At 41.7% G+C, this 26510-nt stretch overlaps 1 protein-coding gene across 3 annotated transcripts in view; it reads left to right on the forward strand.

Moving 5' to 3' along the window:
* APOO (apolipoprotein O) overlaps positions 1–16603 on the forward strand; it is a 28922-nt gene extending 12319 nt beyond the window's left edge. For all 3 annotated transcript variants that reach the window (XM_054628157.2, XM_054628156.2, XM_077172218.1), the window contains exons 7-9: positions 4993–5100; positions 12882–12977; positions 15774–16603. In XM_054628157.2, the coding sequence (XP_054484132.1) occupies positions 4993–5100; positions 12882–12950 (177 nt within the window). In that variant the 3' untranslated portion in view covers positions 12951–12977; positions 15774–16603. The remainder of the gene's footprint in view (positions 1–4992; positions 5101–12881; positions 12978–15773) is intronic.
* Positions 16604–26510: the final 9907 nt, after the last annotated feature.

Raw genomic sequence — 26510 nt, forward strand, 5'->3', positions numbered from 1 at the left:
AATTCCTTTCTTTGCAGAAGTGTCTCTTACTTTGATTGTTGCCTCCTAGCTTCAGATTAACTGGTCATCCATGTTTAAAAAGCCATGTCAGTGGCAATTAACAAAATTACTGTTATTTTGTCAAAACAGATGCAGTCTGGGCTGAAAGATAATCAGACATGTTCCTTTTAGTAATTTTTTTTTTCTAACCTCTGCAGTAGTGTCTTCAGTTAGAGGAATGTTATTTCCTTTCAAAATCTCTAACCTCATGTAATACTAAATTAACATAATTATGCTGAGTACAGTTTGTGTGTTTACTTACAATACCAAGGAAACATGAAATATCTTGTGAGCAAATGAAAACAGTGTTTGAAAGAAAGAAAAAGATTTTCTATAGACAAGTCATCATAACATTTTGAGAGAAATGTTATTGACATTTTCTGCCTTTTTTTTTTGTTGGGGGTTTAAGAAAGATAGCATGCACATTCTGGAAGAGGGTAAGAGTTCTGCTGCTAACTTACTGGATGCCTTCCCTATTTATGGATTTGTTGTTTCAGGCACACAAGAAACATGTTAACTTGCAGTTGCTGAAATGAGTTTCCTGTGAGAGAAAGAACTGAGGAGACCACAGAATTCCACAGCCCTTACTGATGTTAGATCACGTGCCTTGCTGTCCACACTTAGTACTGGCACATTCCTCAGTTCTCCACCACATTGTGTTTCATATCCAGCTTTTAACCACTCACAGTGCACATACTTGCATCCTTCAGAAATTCTTTATATTTCAGCCTTTGGTAAATTTGCTATCTAGTTACTGGCCACTTGTGAATAACCCTGAGATGTCAGAATGGTATATGATATTCTCAAGACCATAGCATGTTCTTTAAAAGCTGAAAGGTCATTGACTTAGGGAGATCAAAACTGCTGAGTTTGAGCTCCACCAGCATGGTGGTACTCTGATCTTTGATGGAATCTTTTTTTACTGCTTCCAGGATTCAGATGCTCTAAATACAGATAATTCTCTTGGCTTATTCTCAGAGAGTGAAAATTATGCAAGTGGCAGGAAAAAGACCCATCAAAATTTAAGAAGCTTAGACATTTCTGTTGGAAACTGTGTATTAAAATTCTGCTTGCCTTCTGAACAGTGAAGTGGGAAGTGATTGAACGCTGTTCAAACTGATGTTACTGTTTTTAAAGAAGCTCAGTTCAGGCTTAACTATGGATTTGGTGCTAACAGCTTCACAATACTTAGTTTATTTTATGAGAACTTTGAAGTGCATGGTTGCTCTTTGATTAATTCACAGTTCTTAGTTTGACTGTAATGAAAAATCTGATAGGAGATTGGAATGGGTTTAGCTTTGTTGACTTGGTCAGGACAGTAGACCTGAATTTGGAAACTTCTGTGGGGAGAGTAATATCCTAGATACTGTTTTGGTTCCTCTAATCTATCTTCTGCTTTCTTTTCTTAAAAAAGCAAAGTTTTAAGCATATCATCCATAATTTTTAGGCTTTAATCTGAAATTGGAAACACTTTCCTCTCTATTAATTATTTTTAAATGTTTCATACGCCTTTCAAAAATGTCTGTAAACCTAGAAAGGAATGCCTGCAGTACAAAGCTCACTTGCCAAGTTGATGAAACAATATAGAAAATATTCTTTAACATAAATTTAAATTATTTTTTATGTTATGTTCTTTTTATTTTTCTTCCATACTTAAGTACTTCATCACTGCTTTTTCTTTTACACTTGTATAATTCCCTTCACTGGGTATTGTGTTGTTTTTGTTGTTTTTTTTTAATTTGTGGGGGTTTTGTTTCTGTCCCACTTTTATTTAAGACTTTATAGTGGAGAGTTGGAAATAAGCACAGCAAAATATATTTGTAATTGAGGTTCAACACTTAATTCATCTTAGGTAAAAATTTTTCTTTAATTAAGATGTATGAATTCCTAATTGAAGTTGTAGCAACAGAGTTCATCATTGGTAGCAGGGAGTTTTCAGACACTAATCATCTAACTGAAGATGGAAGAAATTCATAGACTATTATTTTTCCCCTGCTTTAGGAAATAATCTAATAAATAATAGATCACAAATTTGTAAGGGATTTATTTCCTCACTGCCAGTATTACTATACTTTTAATAACTTTGAACAAAAGATCAGACTGTATATGTGGTAGGGAACTGAATTTAATACTAAAGCTTATTTTATTCTGGTGGAACCTTCCTTAGTGTTTCGAAATGGTATTGCTTTCCAGCTAATCATAATATACTCAAAATACTTTGTATTTACTGTGGCTTATATTCCAGCTGGAAAGAACTTTCCATTATGCAGTTATTTAAATCACTCTATAATTGGAATTAAACTTTGTCCTTTGTTATTAGAACCTTTCAAATTTACTAAAGTATTGTGTGTTATGCTTTCATTCTTCTTGAAAGAAAGAAAAGCTTCCCAGTAGAGCTTTGTTTCTTTGACAGCAAACCACATTATTTCTGTGTCTTTTGAACCTGTACCTTGTCCCTTGCTGGGTTCATCTATAAGGCATGAACAGCTGTGCTGGCACAGCTGAGAGCAGGACACGGCTCCAGGAGCTGTGAGCTGGAAAGCAGGACCTGGGGTCACTTCATCCATGGTTGCTGCTGAATGTCCATGAATTGGCACTTTGTAGGAAAACCAGTGCATTCTCAGTTTGTAGTTTCAGTATATAGATAAAGAACTGCTAATCAAGGCTCTGCATGTGTGATTCTGTGTGACATCCAGTGTGGCCAGTAATGCATGCTCAGGGTGCTGTGTGCCACCTTAGGCCTTGGAGAGCACTGGTGCCACCCCAGGAGTGCCCAGTGTGGGTGTTGGTGGCCCATGGCCACCTCAAACTTTCAGAATCCCTGTTGAGTGCCACTCATTCTGACTTTTGAACTTGTTTGTTCAAACTTTAGCATACAAACCCACTTACAGTGCTGCATTCAGCAGCAATGGTATTTTAGCATGTTGACATTGCAGCTTGCACTTCCAGTCTGCCTGGAACTGCATTTTTCAGCCGTGGAAGTGTTTGTGGGTCCTGGCTCTTGGAAGGTTTTTGCCATGGTGAAACATTGGTTGGTTTTGGCAGACTAAACTGTCTGGGTTGCTGTACCTTGTGATGTAGCTACTTAATCCAGCAACATGAATGACCAGTTTCTCATCTAATGCAATTCATAAATCACTTGGTCATATGACTCCTTATATGACTATAAGAATATTTTAAAGTTTGTACTGTTGGGCATTTTGTGTGGTTTTAAATATTTCAATGGAGTATTTTTAAGCAGAAACAAAAATATAGCTTAAGGACAGTTGTTTTTTCTCATTTTATGTTGGTAGCTGTGTCTTCAGTGATATTGCAGACAAAACCAGCACTTTGTTTATTGTGATTATTTTTCAGATTTTTTCAGTGGTAGGTTTGTACTGTTTGCACTAGGGACTACCATCTTTCCAGATGAGCCAGCTAGTTTGTTGAAGTGCTAGATGCTGGAGAATGAACAGTTATGATACTGAAAAATAAAATAGCTCTCTATACCTGAAATACTTAGATTGAGCAGTTTTGGAGATTTAACTGGTTCACTTGATGTGCTTTTTTCTGATGACTCTTATCACTTTCAGCTGTAGAGAAAACTGAGTGCATCCAATGAACTTGTTTAAACCAAAATCATTGGTCAGATATGGTGACAAAAAGGATACTTTGTATTTAAGACAGCCTACATTTTGGATTTAGTTGTGATTTGAAAGTGTAGTTGCTGATTTGGGTTTGTTTTCTTTTAATTCTAGTTATTCAATAGCCTCCTTTGTAAGGTAGCAAGCACATGGTGTCTGCCCAGAAGCACATCCTTGTACCATTGTGTAGTGACTGCTGTAACCAGCCTTGCTGATTACAGATCAGACAAACAAGGGGAAGTGGCTCCTCACACCACGTGTACCCAGCAGTGGAACCACTTGGCACAGGGATGCTAAAAATCTGCACTTCCCCTTGAACTCCATGCAAAAAGTTCAGAGAGGGGAAATTCCTTGGGCCTCTTTACACGCATAAAAATCACCTCTGGCTCAGGAAGTCTCTGAACAGTGAATTGATGGAGACTGGAAGAAACTGAAAAATGTAGTTCAGAAACTTTTTCAGAAATATCAGAAAATTGTTTTAGAAATATTTACACTTGCCCTGTTCTCAGTTTGCTTTTTGTGGCTTTGCGTGCTGTAGGAGATAGGGAAATACCTTCTTAGTTCTTGATTTCATAAGCTTTTTTTAGTTTAATAGCAGTTTAGTTGGACAAATTGTCCTTTTTGCTATTCCTCTTACAGAAACAGATACTGATATGAGAGTCAGTATAGACCTGAGCCTGGCCATAAAAAGCTAACACTCTTTACTTTTAAAGGGTACTATAAATGTTACAATTCCATGTCACAAAAGGGGCAAGGGATACTGTTTTATTAGACTTTGGGCCTTTCCCTGTCATAAAATACAGGCAATAATATAGCAAACACAGTATAATACAGGTAATAATATAGCAAACACAGTCTTTCCTAGCTGTGTACTGTTTTGGGAGTTGACAGCTGGTTATTCATAACATTCATCTATCAGCAAGTTCTGAAAAACAAATAAGAAGAAAATCTAAAATTGCAAGCAATTTCTGACAACCTTCAGTAGGGTCTTTGAAATGGGTATGGTCAAAATAAGAAATACTTTGCATATGTTAATTATGTTGAATGTCAAATACTAAGAAAACAGGGATTGTTTCCACACCGAATCATTCCACTCCTGTTTGTACAGATGCATATTCAGGTAGTCCTCAGACAGGTTTTTAGCACATTATTTTTTCTTATTCCTCATGGGACATTATTTTCCAAGATGTTTATTAATTCTGTACATTGTGAGCTTGGGTGGGAGGAGTTAAACATCTTGTGTTACGAGACTTTTTCCACTTAAATAAGAAGCAAGGCAATATTCCCCAGATTATTAAGTTCATGCTTTCTAAAAACTTCTGTTTCAAAGGTTGCTGGCACACAGCTGTATGACTGGAGTCTTCAAGGATATATTGCTGTAGAAGCTCTTTGGAAGGATACTCCTAAGAAGAAGAAATCAGGGGAAAGAGGTGATAAGGTAAGAAGTTTGAGGAACTTGATTTCTGAACTTACCAATGTCTTTTCAGAAAAAAAATTACAAACAACAGTGGTTTTGTTCCACTGTGACTTGGCGTTTATTTCTGAAGAGAAATTTTTCATTCTCTCTTTCTAAGCTATAGAAAAACATTAGGCTTACTTCAAGCTAAACTTTCAAAAATCCTGTTTGGAAGCTTCCTTTAGTATAATCTGATACAGATAAGCAAACAGAATTCTAGGAAATATATGTACATGGCTTAGTGAAGCATATTGTGAGAGACTGGAGAACTGAACACGTTTATTAAATGTGTGCCTAAGAAAGCCTGTAAGGTTTTAAGGTGGTTTTTTTTTTTTAGCTGCTGATTAAAGAAAGAAAAGTTCATGTGTGTTATGTAAAGCTTCTGTTGTTTTAAATTCACTTCTAAACTCAGTGTGACTGGGAGAGAGGTGTTTTGGAGACAAAATTGCACTTGGATAGACCATGGGGATGGGACCAAGTTCCCTTGCTGAGGCTGGGTGTAGGACTAGTTCAAAAACAAGCTGGGCTGGGGAAATCTTCACAGTTCATGAAATCTTCGTCCTGGCAGTTGCTGAGTCTTCTGAGAGTGAAGACTTTCATCAATGGATACTTACCCTGTATTGGCCCAAGGCACTTCAGTAAATGAACTTGAATAAACAAAGGTTTGTTAATTGTCCTGTAGCTTTCCTAAAACCTAGGCTCTCAAAAAAAAACCTCAAAAAAGAGGCAATGTTAAAATATTTCAGAAAGACAAACTGACAGCATTAGTAAAAAAAGCTGAAGTTTTTCTTTTATTGTGTCCCAGGCTTTCAAAAGGGAACACGTGGTTGTTATTGGAAGGCAAAAACTTTTGGCACTTTCATTTTGCTATAAGGCTTATTCAAGCACTTGCTACCTCAGCAGAAAAACAAACAGCCTACAGCATTTCAGAGACCACTAAGTAAACACACTTCCTTCTCTTCCTCCTTGCAAAATCTTTAAATCACACCCCTTAGTTGCCAAAACACGTTACTTGCACAAAGGAGCAAAATGCTCATGGATGGGTGTTCTGCAAAAGTTCAAGTTCAATTCTGCAATTGTTCAAGTCCTGTCTGTGTGAGCTGCTGCTGCTGCTGTGATGGATTAGACAAGGTCCAAAACCCCTGTGACTCAAATGAAGAAGAAGTACTTGGTCACTTGATGAAACTGCTTGCATTTCCCATTACCACTGAGGCAAACAGCCCTGCTGGGGCTGTGTCCTCAGAGTTCCTCAGGAGAGGCTCCTGTCTCCCTGCTCTGCAGAGAGGCTGAGCAGCAGCTGTAAGAAGTCACATGCTCTTGTCTAGAATGGGGACTGAGAAGTGATTCTAATGGAAGAAGTTTGCCCTGAAGTTTCCTTTGGCCAGGGAAACCATACAAAACACACAGTTGAGAATCTGGGTGGGTAGAGATGGGTTTGGTTTAGGTTTGTTCCAGATGGAAATAATCATACAGATTATTAGCACCACCAAATCAGTATCAATTTTTCAAGCAGAAGAATTTCTGTTTAAATTCCATTTTTTTATTGGAGGCTTTTACTCATACAGAAGCATCATGGAAGAAAATGCTTTTAACTATCATATACAAAAAAATTGGCAAAGCATTGTAGGATAGATTCTGTGTCTTCAGTTTTAATTTGACAACCTTGTGGAAGAATTTGGTTGCTTTTGTATATGTATTTCTTACTGTCATTCTAGGCAGCTAGATTCCTGAACTAGTGAAGACAGGTCTAAATGTGACTCTTGAGTTGTTGTTGCAGCAGATGTAACCCATTTCATGAAACTATGCCAGAGCAAAAGACCTTATTTTTGTTTTTGTGACATTTACTCCAGCATTTTCCTGTTGCTACACAAAGGATTCTTGCAAATAGTCAAGCAGTATATGGGTGGCTCTTCTTGGCTTCTGTTAATTTGTTATGTTGCTCATAATTTTTTTGATAGTCATAGGTACCACAGCTGTGCATAACTTCATGTTTGTGCAGCAATATGTCATTAAAATAAATGTGGTATGTTAATTTTCTGAAGGTTTTATGAAACAAAATCCTGTGCCAAATTGAGGTCATATCAACTGAATTCCGAGTTCTGCCAAGAAAGATGAATTCTGGGACCTTCTGTGCCTCCATTTCAAAACATTGTGGCTGCAGCCCCTCCACAGAGCATGTGAGGCAGATAAATGTTTTTAATATGCTGTTGAATGATGGAGCTCTTCAGGATGTCAGGATAAAATCTCTCTGCTGAAACTGAAGCACATAGAAAAATAGATTTCTTCTCTTAGTTCTCACTTTATCTTGTCTCTATACCATTCAAAGACTTTTGCTGTATTTTTAACAATTTTGGATTCTCTCTCTTCCAGCAGCACTGAATTGGGCACCCCTTGTTTTTAGTGAAGAGGCCAAATTGTGTAAAAGCAGAACAGCACTACAGCTCTAAGTACACCCCTTGTTCCTTTCTTCTTGTGTTTGCTCTTTCCCACTTGGCCCAACTAGTAATGTAATCTCACAGAAAACTAATTTCCCTCTCAGCTTCAGAGCCTGAGAAACTTTTATGGCATATTACTTGGTTTGCATTCCTGCCTGGTGTGCTGATGGACACCACCAGTGACTTAGCAATACATGATACATACAGTTTTTAAACCCATATGTTCTTATTACACATGTAAACTATATACATGTATTTTATATTTATATATACATATATTTAAAATGTATCTCTATGGCAGTCTCTGGGTATTTTATTAAGCACTGGCTGGTTACAAAATGTCTCCAGGTGCAAAGAGGGCTCAGCTTTGGCTGATTTCCTGTACTTGCTTAAAACAAGTGTCAAGGAAATTGTGGACCAGAACCTTCCTCACTTGAAATCTCTGTTGAAAATTGTGGTGTCAGTGTTTTGACTGGGGAGCCTCACCATCAGTATCACAGAGTGTGACCATAACAAACCTTGAATTGTGTTTTAAGAGAGTTTTGAAGTCACATGTATTTTGGTCATCTTTTAAAACATAACATAAGCAGCTGAGGAAGCTTCTTCTACAAAAAATGCTTGTTAGGCTTGGCTTTGGTGGGTTCTGAATAGGCAGGCAAAAGTTTGGTCATCTCAATTAAAAGGTAAACTTATACTTCTGGCAGAAAATGCTGTTTCCTGTCACATGCCCTCCTTTTATTGTTTGGTAGTAGGAATAAAAACAATATGAAACTTGTAAGAAATACAAACAAACTTCTTTTGGAGTGGATCCTTAGTCTGGGCAGTGGGGAATTTAAATGTGCTAGAAGTGGATGGACAGAAAGAATGTACTCTGCAAAAAGTTAATCTCTCTAAGGGCAGCTTAGAGCAACATTTTTGAAAGTACTTCATATTTTTGTGATAATTAAGTTCAAGGTCAACTTAAGTAAAAGAAGAAGAAGTTACTGATTTACTGGGGGAGAATGAATAAGGTAAGGCAGTGATGTTCTCTTTATTCCAAGCAATACATTGCAAACCAAAGAGGACAGAAGGTAAATTATTAATCTGTGAGCCCAGGTGAGCCTTTGTTTTTGTTTTGCAGCTTGCAGCTGTGTTGGTTTTTGTTTTTTGGTTTTTTTTCTAGTGGCCAGACTTTCCCTTTCAAGAGTTTCCATAAGCACAAAAGATACACACCTATCTTACATCATGCTTTTGAAGTTGTAATTTCTAAGATTAGTGAACAGGGTCTGACCATCTGCAAGACTTCTGAGGTAGCAACAGAAATTTCTGCACCTGGTTCAACTGTAATGCAAGGGAAGGAGGCACCTCATGTTTGGGGGTTTGACATTTAGCTGGTTTGCTTTGGGGGCTTTTTCTTTGTATGGAAGAAACTTTTCAGAGTAATCATGGCGGGTTTTTTGCAAAGTTTGTTGTTTAAGTTTAGGTCTCAGTGTATCTCTGTTAGATGCTGTGTGAGCTAAGTTGAGGTGGTTTTGAATCACTCATGTACTGAAACTGTACAGTCTCCTTAGTGCCAGTGTTGTTTTTAGTTTCAAATTATTTCTTTTTTTCTTTTTTAGTCCCAAGGAATCCCTATTTATTGAACATTTGATAATAAATGTATTTTGGAGATTTCTTACCAGTCACCTTTCACTTGAAACAGTCAGAAACACAAGTATGTAAAATATTTCCTCTTCTGCTGTGGAATAGAGCTCTGATGTGTGACCTCCTCTGGCCACCCAGATTTGTTATGGAGTGGTTGTGTTGAGCCAGAAAGCAGAAAGACTGTCTTGAATATGTGCCTGTTTCTGATTATGAGAGGATACCGTGGCACAGAGGAAGTCTGTCTTCTGAGTCATTGATCTAAACACATCTTTTGCTTCTGACCTGGTTTTGAGTGTGCTAGAAGACTTTGGCACCTTTTTCTAAAATGATGTGCCTGTGCCACAGAGTCCTTTTCTGTCTAACTCACATTACTGCTCGAGCTGTCTCACTTAGGCTCACTGTTTACACTGTGGGCATATGCAGTGGTTGGAGGTAAAAACTTCTTAACTGCTAATTCAGCAAAGGGCTTTGTGTGAGGAATGACAGTCTATCAGTGGATTGGCTTGAATTAAATAACTCAGGTTTAACAGTTATACTGAAGGCAAGCCCTGTGATGAGATCTCCTGAGCTCATAGAAACAAAGGAATTTAGCAAGACAACTCTTCCCTTGTGCATGTGTGTGTTGCTTTAGATTGTTTTCCTCTTTCAGGACATTAAAAAAAAAAAAGCTTACCTAGACAATAATTACTTTTTACAAGTTAAAACAAGAAACTGGAAAAACACAGCCTTCTCTGTGAGGAGCTTATTTTTAGTTCATTTGTTCAGGATTGAGTAAACTCTGAGATGAGGCATCGTTAGTCAGATTATTCATTGTAAATTTTAATAAAATGTCATAACTTAAAAGTTCCTGTACAGGCAAATTACAGAGTAGGTTATTATTTTGAAATGGGTGTGGTTTGTGGATGTGATTTCCCCTGCTATGAAATATCCAGGGTAGTAATCAAAACAAAATGGATTTTTCAAAGAAAGAATTACCTTTTAAAGGTCTTGCTAGGCATTTCTTGAGTAAGACATTTAAGAAATATCTTCATAATTGAATCTTGATATATTGAGTCCATATCTCCATCACAGCATATGCAGGATTGCACAGACTTGTTGTCCTTATCATGTTTAACTGGTAATATATAAATTTGACCCATTCTTTGAAATATTTCCCAGTCTCTTCTAGCTTCCTTTGCTACATTTTCCATCACATTTAGTATTATAGAATCACAGAATAGTTTGGGATGGAAGGGATCTTAAAGATAATCTAGTTCCAACGCCCTGCAGGAGCAGCTTCCACTAGATCAGGTTTCTCAGAGCCCCATCCATCCTGGTCTTGAACACTTCCAGGGATGGGGCATCAACAGCTTCTCTGGACAACCTGTTCCAGGGCCTCACCACCCCTACAGCAAAGAATTTCTTCCTGATGTCAAATCTAAACCTGCCCTCTTCCAATTTGAAGCCATTCCCCCTTGTCTGTCACTAGAGGCCCTTCTGAAGAGTCCCTCTCCAGCTCTCTTGTAGCCCCCTTCAGGCCCTGGAGAGCTGCTAGAAGTTTTCCCAAAGCTGCTCTTTTCCAGGCTGAACAACCCCAACGCTCTCAGCCTGTCTCTGTAGAAGAGGTGCTCCAACTCTCTGATGATCCCTTGGCCTCCTCTGGACTTGCTCCAGCAAGTCCTCATCCTTTTTATGTCCCAGGCCCCAGAGCTGGACACAGCACTCCTGGTTTGCTTCCAGGAGCAAAGCAGACCTGCTGCCCACACTACTTTGGAAGCAGGATGTGGTTGGTTTCTGGGCTGCAAGGGCACATTGCTGGGTCATGGTGAGCTTTTCATCAATCAGCATCCCTAAATCCTCCTCCCCAGGGCTGTTCTCAATCCATTCTCTGCCCTGCCTGTGTTTGTGCTTGGGATTGTCCTGACCCAGGTGCAGGACCCTGCACTTGGCCTTGCTGAACTTCCTGAGGTTCACAGGGGCCCATCTTTAAAGCCTGTAAATGCCTCTGGATGACATCCCTTCCCTGCAGCACCTTGAGCACCACAGCTGGGGATTGTTGGCAGACTTGCTGAGGGTGCCCCCAATCCCAGGGTCCTTGCTGCTGGCAGAGGTGTCAGTGCCAGTCCCAGCACTGACCCCTGAGGAGCACCACTTATAGGGTGACAGAATATAAGAAAATAAAGATAGTGTAGAAAGTAATCTTACCCCTAAGGAGGGGTCAATTATTGCAGCTGGGCCATCTATCAAAGATTAGGAACAGGCCTGACTTTAACAGGCCACAGCTGTAACCAGTGAGAAGAAGAGAGCTATAAAAGAGTGGGGTGGCTGGTTGAGAAGGGAACTGGAGTCAGTGGCTGCTTTGTGAAGACGAAAGAGTCAGTGCTGTGAGGAGATGCCCACGAGAAAATACCAAGAAGGTGTGAAACTTTTGCAATAAGGAGCCAGTGATGTCTGCAGCTCTGAGTGTGACCATCCAGCCAATTCCTTATCTGCCAAGTGCTCCATCCATCAAGTCCATGTCTCTGCAGCTCAGAGACAAGCATATCCTGCAGGACAGTGTCAAGCACTTTGCACAAGTCACAAACGACATCAGTCACTCTTCCTCGCTGCTGTAACCCTGTTATAAAAGGCCACCAAATTTGTCAGGCACACTTTGCCATTAGTGAAGCCATGTTGGCTGTCACCAATCATCTCTTTAATTAAGTCATGTTGGTAAAAATAGCCTTCTAGAATGAAGAGGAAATGCCATTTAATTTCCATGTGTAGAATTTAATAACAATTGAGGGTGGGTGCCACCTCTCATTATTTCACCCCAACCCTTGTTCAAAGCAGAGACAGTTTCAAAATTAGATTGGGTGGTTCAGGCCTTATATAATCATGTGCTGAATATTTCCTGGGGTGGACATTTAGAAAGTTGTCAGGAAAACCTGCTCCAGTGATCAGTGGTGTGATACATTTACAATTTTTTGCCCTTTGATCTCAGAGAAATCTGCCATGCTCCTCTGTCCTTTTCTCCCTGTCCTTTAGATGTTAACCTCTGAGAAGGATGTGGCTCTTCCAAATATGTAAATGCCCATTAAGAATTTGTGGATAGGAATTAGGTTTCCCCTTTGTCTGGTCCTCGCCAGTCTGAACAGATCCTCATCTCAGCTTTTCCTTCCATGTGCTTCAGTCCCCAAGGCATGTGTGTGGCCCTTTAAGTATTTTTAAATGGATATCTATTTAAAGCTGTAATCAAATGCATGTTTGTTATAGCATCTTGGCAAATAGATAGACCAGACACTGTAACAAGCTTCTCTTCATTCTTTGATTTCTGTCATTAATGTTGGGGAAAGTGTGAGAACACCCTCTAAAAGGGTATGTGCTAAAAGAGATCTATTGTATAAGTCCACACAGAATTCAGAGAATGCAAAATAGCATCTACTCTATGGGTATTCATCCTCTGTTATTAATACAGGCAAAATGATTCAATTAAAGCACTTCTGTTGAAAATACTTGTTCTTTCAAACCCTTTAATTGCTTGGCTAGCTACAGGAAGACTAAAGTCTAGAAAGTGTTTGGTAGAAGATCATATTTGAGTGTATTATACTGAATTAGTCTCATGAAGCACTTGATTTTGTGAGATATTTTTGTTTCAGCTTTTGAAGAGGGTTTCTGTTCTGGTAAAAACATTAATCATGGATTGCCTCAATTGAGATGTTGTGCATATTTTTTTTCTTCCTCAAGGGTGATGCAGTGGGTGAGAAGCCCCTGGAAGTCCATGCTGCTTCAAATAAAGAGCAGACCCAGAAGTAGAATTCTACATCACCTGGCATCAGACAGGTAAAGGATAAAGACTGCTAATAGTTTGTGGCTAAGCAGCAGAGTAACTGGGAAAAGCTGAACATTTTCAAGTTTGACTTGTAGTTTTCTTCATAATGATTAGGAGAGTGCAGACAGATAATTTTATTTGTCCTAAAATTTATCAAGAATATATGCACTCCCTAACACTATTCAAATTAAGAAATCGAAATTATTCATCTTTAGAGCATAACAAGTAAATACATGTCTGTTTGAAGAGTTCTGAATTAATTGAGGAAAGCCTTGTGATTGTGGTGTTGGTTGGTTTTGGCCTTTTATTTTCCTTTTTGTCTTCCCATTTCTGCCTTCCTTACCAAAAATCTCTTTGCCTTTTTTGTCATGCTTGCACAAGTATTAGGGTTGGGAAAGAAACCTCTTCCCTGCTGATAAGTTTTCTCTAAAGATTTGTGAGTGCCAGGGTACAGCACTGCCTTACAGCCTGTAAAAGTTCATGATGTGCCTGACCTTTCATGTTAAAGCAGCTCCCAAATGAGTCCTGTTGGGAACAAAAGATGGAGGAAATGAAGGCAGCATTTTCCAGGCTCTCCAAGGCAGAAACTCGAGTTGAGATACCAGTTCTGACTTGGCCTCAGGGCTGTGTTCTTAACTCAAGCAAGTCCTATGGTTACAGTTTCTAGAAAAGCAAAACAGAAACATCCTCTTGATTTTTTGTGATGGTTTGGTTTCACAGGATAAAAATTGCTCTGTATTTGAGGCTTATTACAAATAATTATAACATAATTGGATGTAATTTAGCACAAAATGTCAGATGTCTGCTCTGTTATCAGTTGATAAAGAATGTCTCTTCTGAACATGTTTTCTACTTGATTCTCTTTGCCCTGTATTATTTTTGCATCATGTTAAAAACTTCCTTTTCATCAGAAAGTGATCCTGCCATTATAGGTACTCCTCATCATTTTTGTATGCAGTATTGCATTTACCAGAAAAATCTTATTTTTTTTCCTTGCTGCCAACTTGTGTCAATAGAGTCCAGATCTGGCAAACTGCATCAATTTTTTTCCATGCCCCAGCATCAGTCACACATGTTTGCAGATGTGGTGGAATCACCCATCTGCTAAGCAGCAGCATTCCACTGCTTCATGGGCAGCTCTAAAAGAAAACCTGGTTTTTAATGTTAAAGTGTTTTAATTGCTATTGCTAATTCTCACAACAGCAATGTGAGCTTGTTGACTGGCTGATGTACTGAGTACCTTAGCTTTCCCTTTAGAGCTATGAATATAAAGTCTTTAAGAATACATGTTCTCCAAATAGTTTGTAAGATAGTAATTTAAAATAAATACTAAAAAAATAATAGAAGGATTTTTGAATATTATTGTGTAAAGAATCCCAAGAGAACTGAGAGGAAGAAAAGCCTCTCTAAAATTCACTGAAATATTCTTGTGCTTCTTGTCAACTAGGACAGAGCTACTAAATGATAAAAACCCAAGAAAATTGAACTTTTGTTTGTGACACTGCACAAATATCAAGGTTCAAACAGAAATCCATAAATAGGTTTTATTTTCTTTTAGAATTTTTTGCTATGAATAGAATTTTTTTATTCACTTTTTGAAATGTCAGCCTTTTGCTTCAGGCACATTTTCTTTCTTTGGGGAAGGTTTTAAGAGAGTGAAGATAAATTGCCCAGGAGCTTGAAGGACCTGAGTGCTCCTGGTTTTGAAACCTACATGCTTCACCTCATGTTGTTTCTGGAGGAGGCACATGAAGGGAACTGCTGGATTTTTGACCTAGGGCAACCAGATGGTGAAAGTTCAATTCAGTATCAAGTTCAGCTGCTCTGCGGGGGTGGCAGTTTGTTACTTGTGCTTGAAATCAAATCCTGTCATTTAACTGCATACCCAAGTCCAGATGTTTTGTTGGATTTGGGTGATCCCAAAGGTTGGAGAACATTGCTGTGATCTTTAAAAAGACACATTTTTTTATTCTAGATGAGATCAGTCCTGAAAGTCTCACTGCATTTTCAACTGCTGGGAATATTCCTAGTAGAATGTGGTTACTAAAATAAAGACAATCTTATTTCCTCCATGATTTGCCACAGCATGGGTCTCTGAACTGTGAATGGTCAGCCAAGGACAAAATCCTATTGGGTTGAAAACAACAACATATTTCTCTATTCCAAAAACCAGAAGCACTGCACCTCCCTTATTATAGTTTGCCATCAAAAATGATATGCAAACTTCAGTTCAAACCACATCTCACTGTGGAAGAAAAAAATGTTTAATTTTATCCAGCTGTTGTATCTGGGAGTTGCACAGAAGTGACAGGGTTTTGTGATTTTCCATGAAGATGGCATATCTCATTTTCACTCTGTTCCAGATCTATATTTATGTAATTCCATTTCTTTGAGTTAAATTGCCCTAGTCTTACTCCAGAGTAAGTAAGATTAAGAAAACATGCGTTTGATGGGAATTTAAAAGAATTATTTTTGAGAAAGTTGGTTGATTATACAAGATTCCAGTTGGTGTTTGGTTTGAAGTGTTCTCTTTTCTCTTTCCATTTAGTTCAACTATGGGAATTGAGTCCTCTAGAACAGACATGATGATTAGTGCTCTAATGTCAGTAATATGAAGAGTTAAATATCTCTACTGGAAGCAAATTGGTGTTGAGAATGTTCCTCAAACAGATTTTGATCAACTTGCCACAGCAAAGAAAAACGTTTTGATTACACTGTAAAAATGAAAGGGCCTGTGATAAATTTAATTCTGCTTTCTCCCTCCATTCCTCTCCCCCTTAACCTCTGTCCCCTTTCTTTGGTTATAGGTGAATAAAAATATAGATATGAGCAACAATTTCCCAAGAAAAAGATGAAAACCACCTGAATCCATTTTGAATGTGACTAATCTGCCTTCTGCCTCAGGACAGTCTGATGATCTGCTCAGGCTGCTGGGATGGCTGCTGTGAAAGGGCACCACGTGCTTGGGTCAGTGCTGAGACTCTGTCCTCTGTTCTGCAGTGGCACTCAAGGCTGCCCATGCTTGTCCCATTGCAGGATCAACATTGCAAGTAGCAAGTCTCAAAATCCCTCGGTCTCTTTATTATTTATATATAAAATAAAATTCCAGTTACAGAAAATGGTCCATTTTTTCCCCTCCTCCTGTCTTCTTTAAACTCACAGATGTGATGTTTGCATAATCTGAGATGTTCTCTAGGTGCTGTTGACAGTGCCTGTATTTTTTACCAGCGAGGAAAGCTGAAAGTAGTAGGATGTTTTGGCTAACATGAGCTCACAGAATTGGGAATGGGAACAATTACAATGACTCTTGTGTTTTGTCTGAGTCCCCCCCTCCTTTCTATACACGTCCTCTGCCTCATCAGTGCCAGCAGGAGGTGTGTAATGAAGCATCTGTGAGTTCCTGTCTGGTGGATGGATGGGAATGGAGCTGTTAATGCTTGTTCTTGTTTTTGCTTGAATGAGCAGCACAATGGGAGCCAGAATGTTACCGTGGTGGGAACCAGCTATAGAATAACTTGGCTGTTTCCTTATTCCCAGCCAGGGGAGGGGAGGAAAAAGTGATGTGGAGGGAAATACAAAAGGATTTCCAGCATTTTGAAATCTTTGCACAATAAAACCCTTTCATCATTTGCTGTCATTTCCATGAGTCTCTCTTTTGGGGCTTGATGCATTACAAGTTACTGTAATCCAAGTGGCTCAGAGCATTTAAAGCTGTGTGGGTGAGCCTTAAATGCTCCTTAATTAATCAGTGAATATGAGGAATGGGGGAAGGATAACATGAAATACGTGTTTGTGTGATACATTAACTTTCTAAAAAGAGCAGGGAAGAAAATGCAAAGTAAATCAGATTCAAAATGCTTGTAAACATCTTTGTTATTCCATGGTTAGGTATTCCTGTTATTGCATGGTTAGATATTCCAGCTGAGCATATTCCACAGACTTCTGGAGAAAAACAAACAGACCTTGTCAGTGTGAATGCCAGTCTGTGTGGGCATTGTAGAACAGGCCAACTCTTTTTTAGTACGGGCAGTAAGGCATGTGGTTGCCTTAGGCAGAAAACCAGTATCTCCCAACATGTTCAGTGCATGTTTTTATGATTGTTTTAGGCTGGTAAAGATGTATGTTGATACAAGGAGCAGAGTTCTTGCATGGGGTTTGGGAGGTGTGTGTGTGGTTTTGTTTTTACTTGAAACTTGCCAAGTTTAAGCAGGCTTGGGAGGATCAAAGTAGTGTTTTTGTCAGTAGTGGAAAGGAAACTTGGGAAATAGAGCAGTAAATGCTCTGTTACGCCACTCCTGTGGTACAAGCATAGATTTGTTTCTGCCCTTAAGATAGTTCTTCACTTATGCGTTCTCATATCACATAGAGAATATCTCCCATAGAATTGGGAATACAGCTTTAGATGCCTGGTTTTTTTCAGTTTAATATTATTTCAATATTTGGCATATGCCACATTGGCATTTAAGGACGTGATTACTTGGTAATTCAGTTCTTTGTTTACATATACACATGTGCTTGTTTAATAGCCTGGGTTAAATAAATATCACTTAAATGCTTTTCACTTGATCAGGTCTTAATTCAGCATATTTACACTGCTGCTTAAAAATGTCCCAAGTGATTGACATCAAACAGGAATGCTTTTATCTAGCAGGAAATGACTGCCTTCAAGCACCTGCATACACACATGACAAGGAGATGGTTCCAAAATGTGAGCAAGAGACAGCCTTAGCTGGAATCCTTTCCTTATGTCTTCTGGTTTTTATAACTGCAGGAAATAAAAAAAGTGTCATGCTGGTAAGAGCCCAAGAGTTTGTAAACATTCAACTCTCTTGGCCCAGACGTTCCTAATGAGGAGCAGGAGAGGAGCTGACCACTGCTGGTGTCTATAGATATCTATATATGTGTGTGTGTGCACACATGGAACTAAATGGTGCATGCATGTGTTATCTTCTGCCTGTGGGTATTACAGTGTAGGCTAAAAATGGTATATTCCCCACCCAAGTGTCATGTTGGGTCATCCTTCCACTTGAAGCATTTTGGCTTGGTAACTGGACTGCATGCAGCTGAAACAGTGTTCTGATCTCAGCATCCTTGGCTACACTGGCTGCAGCAGAGGTGGGGCAGTGCTCTCTCTTAAAAACACCGTATTTGAACTGCAGCATGTGAAGGTTGTAGAACTGGAGGTCATCAGGATGGCCCTACATTGGGATGAGGATTCTTGTAGGCAGCATGTCTCGTGTCAAAAGTGACAGTGAAGCCTCTCTGCTAGAAGGAGCATCACCAGCCTGGAATAATCCAGTTAGCCCAGGTAAATGTGCACAATCTTGCAACCTTCAGTAAACACACAGGATTTTGCCACAAATGTTTATTGCAAAACTCTGGTTTAGACTCAGTCCTCTGATTGCAGGAGGCCCCTGACACAGGCTTCACAGCAGCCATATTGAAAATGTTTTGGAGCTTTTGTCATTGCATCTGTCACCTTCAAGGAGAGCAGTAAAGACCAAGATTGATGTGGAGGGAATTGCATTTTACCCTGTGAGAAAACAGTGCCCTGGGAGTTGAAGGGACTTGTTACTGCTGTTTATTGGCAGAAAAACCTCAGGGTGAGCACATTTGCTTCCGGACAAATCGAAACTGCTGCATTTAGTTCTTTTTCCCTTTTTTGTTTTGTTTTGTTATTATTATTTCTGTACCTTCCTATGAATTCTGAGCTACTTCTAAAGCCAAGTTTTATCACAACAAACTGCTATTGACAAAGAGCATTTTGGCTTCCCACTGGACCTTCCTGGATGCAGCCTCTCACAGCAGTGTTGGCTGTTGCACCTGGGTGGCCTGGCAGCTGCCTAGGTTAACCCCCTTCCAGAGAGGTTTTGACAGGTACAAAAGCTTCTTGTTTACAAGGAAGACATTTGATAACTATATCTAAACTACAAAGCAGAGGTTGTTTCAGTAGAAAAAAGTATGTTTCTAATTGTGCAACAACCCTCTGTCCTCTTAAGTCGATACCATTCGCTGATTCTGGTATTTTTTGACCAGATATGGTTCTTAAGTTGACTGGAGCTGGCAGCTTCCTTAGTGTCCCTCTGGAGAAAACGTTGGTGTATTGATGCAATTGGAGTATTTTCTCCTATTTCAGGACAGTGAATACATCACTGGCTATCTCTGCCTAAAGATGAAACTCTAAGGTGGACTTGAAGTTCATGGATTCCCCCAGTGCTCCTCTCACAGCCACGTTTTCAAGCTGGTGTTCTGGTAGCCATTGCACTGATGTTGAAAGCTGGCAAAATCAAAGGTGGGCTGAGGATGTCTCACAGCTGGTTACGAGTCTGCTCCCTCTAAAGGATTCCTCCCTCCCTTTGCTCCATTGGAAATGGACCTACAATGCCTGCAGTAGACTAAGCTCCTTGACTCCTCCTTACCCTTTGTGTGTGTGTGTGTGTGTGTGTGTGTGTGCATTTAAAGGTCTAAATCTACCAAGCAGCCCACAGCGCCAGTCAGTCACGTGTGCTGTGTCCTGCTGTGGCAGGTGAGCTGGATGCAGTGCTCCATCACCAGCCTCAGTTTCTGGGGCATGATCCTGTAGTGGATGAGCTTTGCTGGATCTTCTGCAGGGAGGAGGATCCCAGCTGACTTGCTTGCAGTGTGCCTGGCAGATAGTCATGGCACAGCCTGAGCTGTGCTCGTGATCCCAGAGCCTTTATGCCCAACTGTGAAAGGAGCAGTGGGGACAATTGGACAGCCTGATCAGGAAACTTCTCTTTTTGTTTATAGTGTGATTGTAAACATTCACAAGACTCAAAAATTTGATTGAGACTAAAGCTAAAGGGTGCACTTTAGTGAGTGTCCAGCTCTTTCTCAGCAAAGAAGTGGCAGCATGGGTCATTTGCTCCACCCTTTTTGGCTGGGGGGACAGAAGGCTGTTGGTGCAGTCCTTTACCCGCGGGGGCTGTGTAGACAAGTGCTGGAGGGCTGTCAGAGAGCACCTCATCTTTTTCCAGGGGCTTGTGCAACGTGCATTGTAAGGGAGTAGTGAGTTCAGCCCCAGCATGCCCGGATAAAAGAATAACCTCACAAGGAGAACTTAATTCTCTCTGCTTCGGCCGCTACAGAGTGAAACCACAGGACCCACCACGTCCCGTACCAAAATCTTCCAAAATCCGCTGTTCTGTGTCCCTCTGCATCTGAACCTTCCATGTCTTTATCTGGAGTACCTTCGTTCAACTCCAGGGCGCAGCACCCGTGCCTTTGGGGAAGTTCAGTCGGTTTCTTTGAACTGAAAGTGAGCCACACGCTTGGCTGGGAGCGCTGAGGAGCCCTGGAGGAGCCCCGGAGCCTGCCGTGCCCCCGCTCCGCGGGCAGAGGAGGGAAGGAGCCCCGAGCAGGGCGATGCTCCCTCGCTGCCAGCTCACATCTTCACCCCAGAGATGGAGGAGAGCTCTCACTGCCCCAGGGAAGGGGGGAATGCTGAAGCACGAAGCCAGAAATGTCTCCGTGGCTGTATGCACGTACCAGCTAGCATCACAGGCAGCCAGCTGGAGACGGCTCTCACCACCACAGTTTTGGCCCATTTAATTTATTTTTGTTATTGTTAAAAACGGTACACACAAACACGGGGAGTTTGTGTATCAATCCTCAGTGAAAAGAGATTCTTCCCTTCCCCCCACCCCCTGCCCCAGATTAAGTTCACCAACGTCCTCTTTGTAAATTTAGCAAGCTTCAGACTCACTTCCTTTTGTCAGGAGACCTGAAAGAGCCATTTCCTGATTCGTACAGGGCTCTTGTATGCGCACACTAAGTGCTCATTCATGCCGTGAATCATAAAGGTAACCTCAGTTCAAAGCACTGCGCTGATACTTCGGCGTGGGACCAAAAGAAAAAAAAAAGAGAGAGAGAGAGAAAAAAGAGTTTTGTAATTCAGCGCAGCGCGCGTTGAAGTCATCTTTGCATTTACTGAGGAGCGGCGCCAGGGGGGTTTTGCTCTTCTGTCTAAAAGGCATCGTTTACAAACTGGCTGCACTAAAACGGGCTGGTGAAAGCACCAAAGCCAGCCCAAAGGATTATGTTTACTGTCGTGTGCCAGGCTTGACACATTTTTCATATCCTGCCAGAGACGAGGAATGGCATCAGGAGCTGCCGCTGAGTCAGGCCGGGCCCCGGCTGGGCTCAGCACGGCGCCTCTCACCGAGCTCGGCGATGGGGCTGGGGAAAACTCAGCTCTGCCACGAGCGAAGGACTCACTCTCCTGCCTGAGGTTCACTGGCAGGTCAGCGAGGCACGGTCTGTTGTGTTTATCTCTCCTGTACTCGCCTCCGGGTTCATCTGACAATGAAAGGGATGAGCTGTTTCTGGCTGAAAGAAGAAAGAAATGTGCGCTACTCGCCTCTCTCTATCCCTGCCAAGAGGGAGCGCCAGCCAATTCATACATAACATTGGAGTCTTCTGCCATTTAGCAGCTTTTGCACAGCATCCAACTGTACAAGGACACGTCCCTGGGGTCAAACAAACTTTGGCTGTACTTCTGCCTTGATGAAGTAAGATCAGTATGATCTCTCCCTGTTTGAGAGAGCAAAATACACAGATGCTAAAATCAGCAACTGTGTTTTGACCAAGAAGAAAACAGTAAAGGGGAAGGAGGCTTAGCTTGTGGTAAAAAAGAGGTAACATAAATGCGAGTCCATCCTCTTTTACTACCACAACCCTTCTTGAACTCTTAAAAAGGCCAGATATTCACTAGTTGCTTTTAACCATTATTGCTTTTGCAGTACTGTCCTATTTCCAGATGAGGTTAGCCTGCTAAGGAGAGTCTTGAGGAATGTTAGAGGAGCAGTGGTGTAAAAGCACTCTGCCCTGGGCTAGTCAGCCCGGGGTGACTCACACCCAAAAGTAACAGAACTATGGGAGCAAAAAACCCAAATGATTTTAGGCTCCCAGTGGGTGAGGTAAAGTGCAACATAGATGTGCAGGTAGAACTCTACATACCTCAGGCCACAAGGCTCTGAACTAAGATTGTGATGTGCTGTGATCAAAGCCTGATTTTTGTCCTGGAAGGCTACTACCATGAGTAAATCCATAGCCACCACTTGTAAGTAAACTGCAATAAATAAAATCACAACCACAAAGGAGGTGTGAAGTGCTAATTTTAATTGGTAGTCCTGTGGGACTTCCTGTATGCTTGTGTTTTCCTTGTGGAGTGAAATGCACAAGAGGAGCAGTTTTATTTGCACAAGAATTCTCCACTCTCTGCCTGCAGCTGAAAGACTGCTCTGCCTGCAGGAAGGGTGAGGAGCATTGTAAGACCCATCTGGTTCACCTGACAGCTCCAGAGGGATGCTCCTGGAGAACAGGAGAGTTCTGCAACATCCTTCCTGACTGGAAAAGTGGGACTCTTTCTGATCCATGCAGGGTCTCAGTGGCAGGATTCCTGGGCAGAAGATTCTGTAATGTTTTTGTACTTGATTGTTGCCTTAATTCCCTGCAACAACTTGTTTTGTCTCAGCTTTTTTGTCTTGCTGTGTTTGTGATCCCTCTCTCCGGTAGACTTTCCTGGCTTTGCCCAAAGCACCTCCCTGGCCCGGGGGTCCTGCTGAGGTCTTTACATTTCTTCTCTCACTTCAGTCATTTTCTTGAGGAATTCTGGCACCTCATCATCCCTGCTTTCAAGGTTTGTCATATACAGATGCTCAAGCTCCTCATATATGATTATCACTTTCAGCTTTTATCACTTTGGAATTTTGGAACAATGTTTCCTTAAAACCTGGTCAATTAATATTTTGAGAGCTGGAAAACAATAGGCTCACTCTTTTTAAAAATGTAATTTATTTTAAACATCAAGGTTGTGAGCCAGGTCAATTCTTAATGATGATGGCTGTGCTGACCCCATGGCCTCATCTGACCCAGTGCAGGGGACCACAGCTCTGCAGCAGCATGTCTGGAGCACTCCTGGAGCCCTTATTCCTGCACATATGGTGTGTGGGGCCATGGGTGATGTCCCACATCAGCCACTGCTGGCACAGGTGCCTGCAGGTTGCCTCCCCACTCTGGAACAGCAGCAGATCTGGGTGGCTGTCCCTAAAATCCTGGAAACAGCAACTTTGCAGCACTTCTGGTGCCCTGCACCCTGAAAGGGTGTTGTTGTGCCTTGCATAACAGGGACTTAATCAAGGTTATGAGTGTTTATTTATGAAGAGGTTGGCATGGTGTTTGTTTTTCTAACATTCAGTTTCCTGCTCACGTGAAGGCAGCTACAGGAGACAGCTGTGCTGACAGGGGGAACACTGTGGTACCCTTGGCCAGGTGAGCTCCTCAAACCTGACCTTCCCTCCACAGTGAGTGCAGGATGGGGACATGAAATAAAAGGAAAAGAAACATCAAAACAAGAGCGAGCAAACATGTGCACTATGGTTTGAAAAGGGCACAGTGAAAACCTGCAGTGGATTTTTTTATGCTTGCTCTCCATTGTTGATTTTCTCCCCACACTAGTAAGGATTGGTTTCTTACCAATCCCTTCCTCCTTTTTCCCCTTTCCTACTCCCAGCTCAGCAGTACAGTTGGAGGGGGCGACTCACTTCTCCCCAGGTTAAAGCTTAAGGGACATTTCTGTGGGGGATTTGCAGCTGTGTGAGAGGAAAACCTGTTCCTCCAGGATGCACAAAGCCGGAGGTGGGAAGGCACCCAGTAGCACAGCCCTCCAAACCCTGATTTCACTCAAGCTGCTACAGTAACACCAAAGTCCTGTTACTGTATTTCATAATGAGTTGTATTTTGACTGCTATAGGTGATATATTCTTTAAACATTTTATTGTTTAAACATTTAAACTTCAGGAAAAGGAAAATAATTTGAGAGTTTAAATAAATTTCATAGAGACCAACTTACTTGTAGCAAGGAAATCAAAAGGGGTCCTTGCTTCTGGGATGGAGAGTTAGGCACTGATTTATTCACTTGATCTACTTCATTTGTCCTAAAAGAAGGAAGGAAAGAGACAAGCAAAATTGTGTTTATAAGAAAGAAGTTATCTGGGCCTTTTCAAGCATGCCTGTGCCATTACAGTGTCCTAATTCTCTTTAAGATTAACAAGCCTGAGCCATTGTTATCTTACTGAAAACATAACTAGACACAACAAATATGTGATATGATAATCCCAGTGCAGTGATGCTTTTGAGTTGATAAATGTTATTAAACACTTTACTGGAGAAGTGCACCAAATGTTTCTCCTGGGGCATTCTTGAAGGTTCCCTTTGATCAGGCTCAGCAGAGGTGAGGGTTTCCTGCCAAGTGCCAAGTTCCCTGGGCACTATTTACCTTCAGATGAGACATGGGATGAGGGGTTGTCACAGGGCAGGGAAGGACAGACAAAATCTAGTGTTGCAGAGCCTGTGACTAAAAAGAAACTGGCAGGTGCTGGGTGCCTGACCAGAATTTTCAGGGCTCGTTTGCAGGAGGTGTTGGCAGCAGTGCTGGTGTGAGCTCACAGGGTCAGGCTGGGCTGAGCTGTCTTGGAAGGAGATCGCCCAAGGAAGGGTCTCAAGATGATGCTGAGCCCCCCACCCACACATCAGGTGACATGGGCAGCCCAGAGCACCACAGGACCTCCTGCCTTTTTCACAAAATCAAAGGCACAGGAAAAAGCCCAAATGGCACCCAGGCACTGCCCTCCAGGAAAAGAGAGGAGATGGGCTCATTGCACTGGAGCTGTGGCTCAGCCATTAGTCAGCCCCACCACAGGACTCTGTGGGATGTGGGCTCTCCTGCCATGCCAAACCCCCTGTAACACCTCCAGGGAGGCAGGTACCAGGCAGTCCTTGCTGTGGGGACCAGGTCCTCACCCTGCTGGGACACAGCCAGGGACACACTGGGGTTCCTGGTGGAATATGTCCTTTTTGGCTGGCCAAAGGACACAAAACATGGCACTTGACTGCAATGGGCAGCAATTTCCAAAACAGAGGGTGTAATACATACTTCTTATTGGTGGTTGTAATAGTCTCCTATTTAATTCTCTAGTCATACAGTTGTCTCAAGAATAAGACACTTACAATAAATTATTTTATATAAAAATGCAGTGTTTAGTGTCTTCAACACGCTTTCTGCTGAAACTGTGAAACTGTTCTATTCTGCTCTGTTCCTTGTGATACAACACATTCTTGTGATCTAGTCCAACAGCCTGACCACTTCAGGGTGATCAAAAGCCAAAGCAGATTGCTAAGGGCATGGTCCAAATGCCTCTTAAACACTGACAGTCTTGGGCCATTGGCCACCTCTCTAGGAAGCCAGTTCCAGGGTTTGATCACACTCCTGCCAAAGAGGCTCCTAATGTCCAGTCTAAACCTCCCCTGATGATGCAGCTTTGAACCATTCCCACACATCCCATCACTGGATCCCAGGGAGAAGGGATCATCACCCCCCCTCTCCAGGAAGCTGTAGAGAGCAACGAGATTGCCCTTCAGCCTCCTTTTATCCAAATATTGAACAGAACTGGCCCTAGAACTGAGCCCTGAGGAGCACCACTGGTGACCAAACACATGTAGTCCCATTCACTACAACCCTCTGAGCCCTGCCCTTCAGCCAGATTTCACCCAGCCCACTGTAATCCCACTCATCCCACAGCTGGACATGAGCATTATAAATTCACTGCTACACCTTTAATGGATACTACTCAAAAAACTTATCATGATCAGGTGCAACTCATGTACTGTTTATGCACATTTTCACTCAGGTACTAACTGTAATTGCTGTGGATGAAGTCAAGCTCCACTCAATGTCTGTGGGAAAAGTCTTTTAACTATGGCATTAACGGGGCAGAACAAGAGGAACTCACATACATGCGCTCACTCACACGGATGTGAGTCACACATAACTCTGAGACTATGTGATTAAATAAACTTTGAAAAAAAGGGGATTTAGTTAATGGCGTCAGCTCTGCTGGATGCCCATGGAAGTTGTTCTCAGGTGTCACAGGGAAGGCTGATTTGAAGTCAGCCCTGGACATCCTGGCTGTACTTGTCTGGCCTGGGGTGGTGGCTGAGTTTGCAGTGTTTTTGTAAAAGAGACTCTCTGGAAAAAATATTGATGTTTCATGCCAGCTGCATTGCAGAAAGCTGGTTTTGGGAAGACTTGCTGCTTCACTGCAGGGTGCTGTATTTCTTCACTTACAAAACCCAGTGTATGTTTTACCCATGTGAGACAGGGAGCCAAGTGTGCTGCTGTCCACGGCACTGTAACACACCCTTGGCCCTCATGCTCCAGTCTGAAAGTCTCTTCAGACAAGGCACTTCCCTGTCTGAAGAAGAAGTTTGAACTTCCTTTCCCTGTGATGCAGAGTAGCTGCTGAGGGGGCCAGCAGAGAGCAGAGCCATTGCCAGCCCTGCTCTGCCCTTGGCATGTCCAAAGGCCTGGGGAAGGATGAACCCACGCTTGCCCCCACGGCTGCCAGTGTTTGCCTCAGCGGGTTTCTTCTCCATCATGTGGCCAGTGAGGCCACAGCTGTGACTCTGGCTGTGGTGTCCCAGCAGACACTGAATCCTGACTGCCCAGCTCAGCCTTGCCGCAG

This window comes from Agelaius phoeniceus, chromosome 2 (genome assembly GCF_051311805.1).
Source record: "Agelaius phoeniceus isolate bAgePho1 chromosome 2, bAgePho1.hap1, whole genome shotgun sequence".
Classification (NCBI taxonomy): Eukaryota; Metazoa; Chordata; class Aves; order Passeriformes; family Icteridae; genus Agelaius; species Agelaius phoeniceus.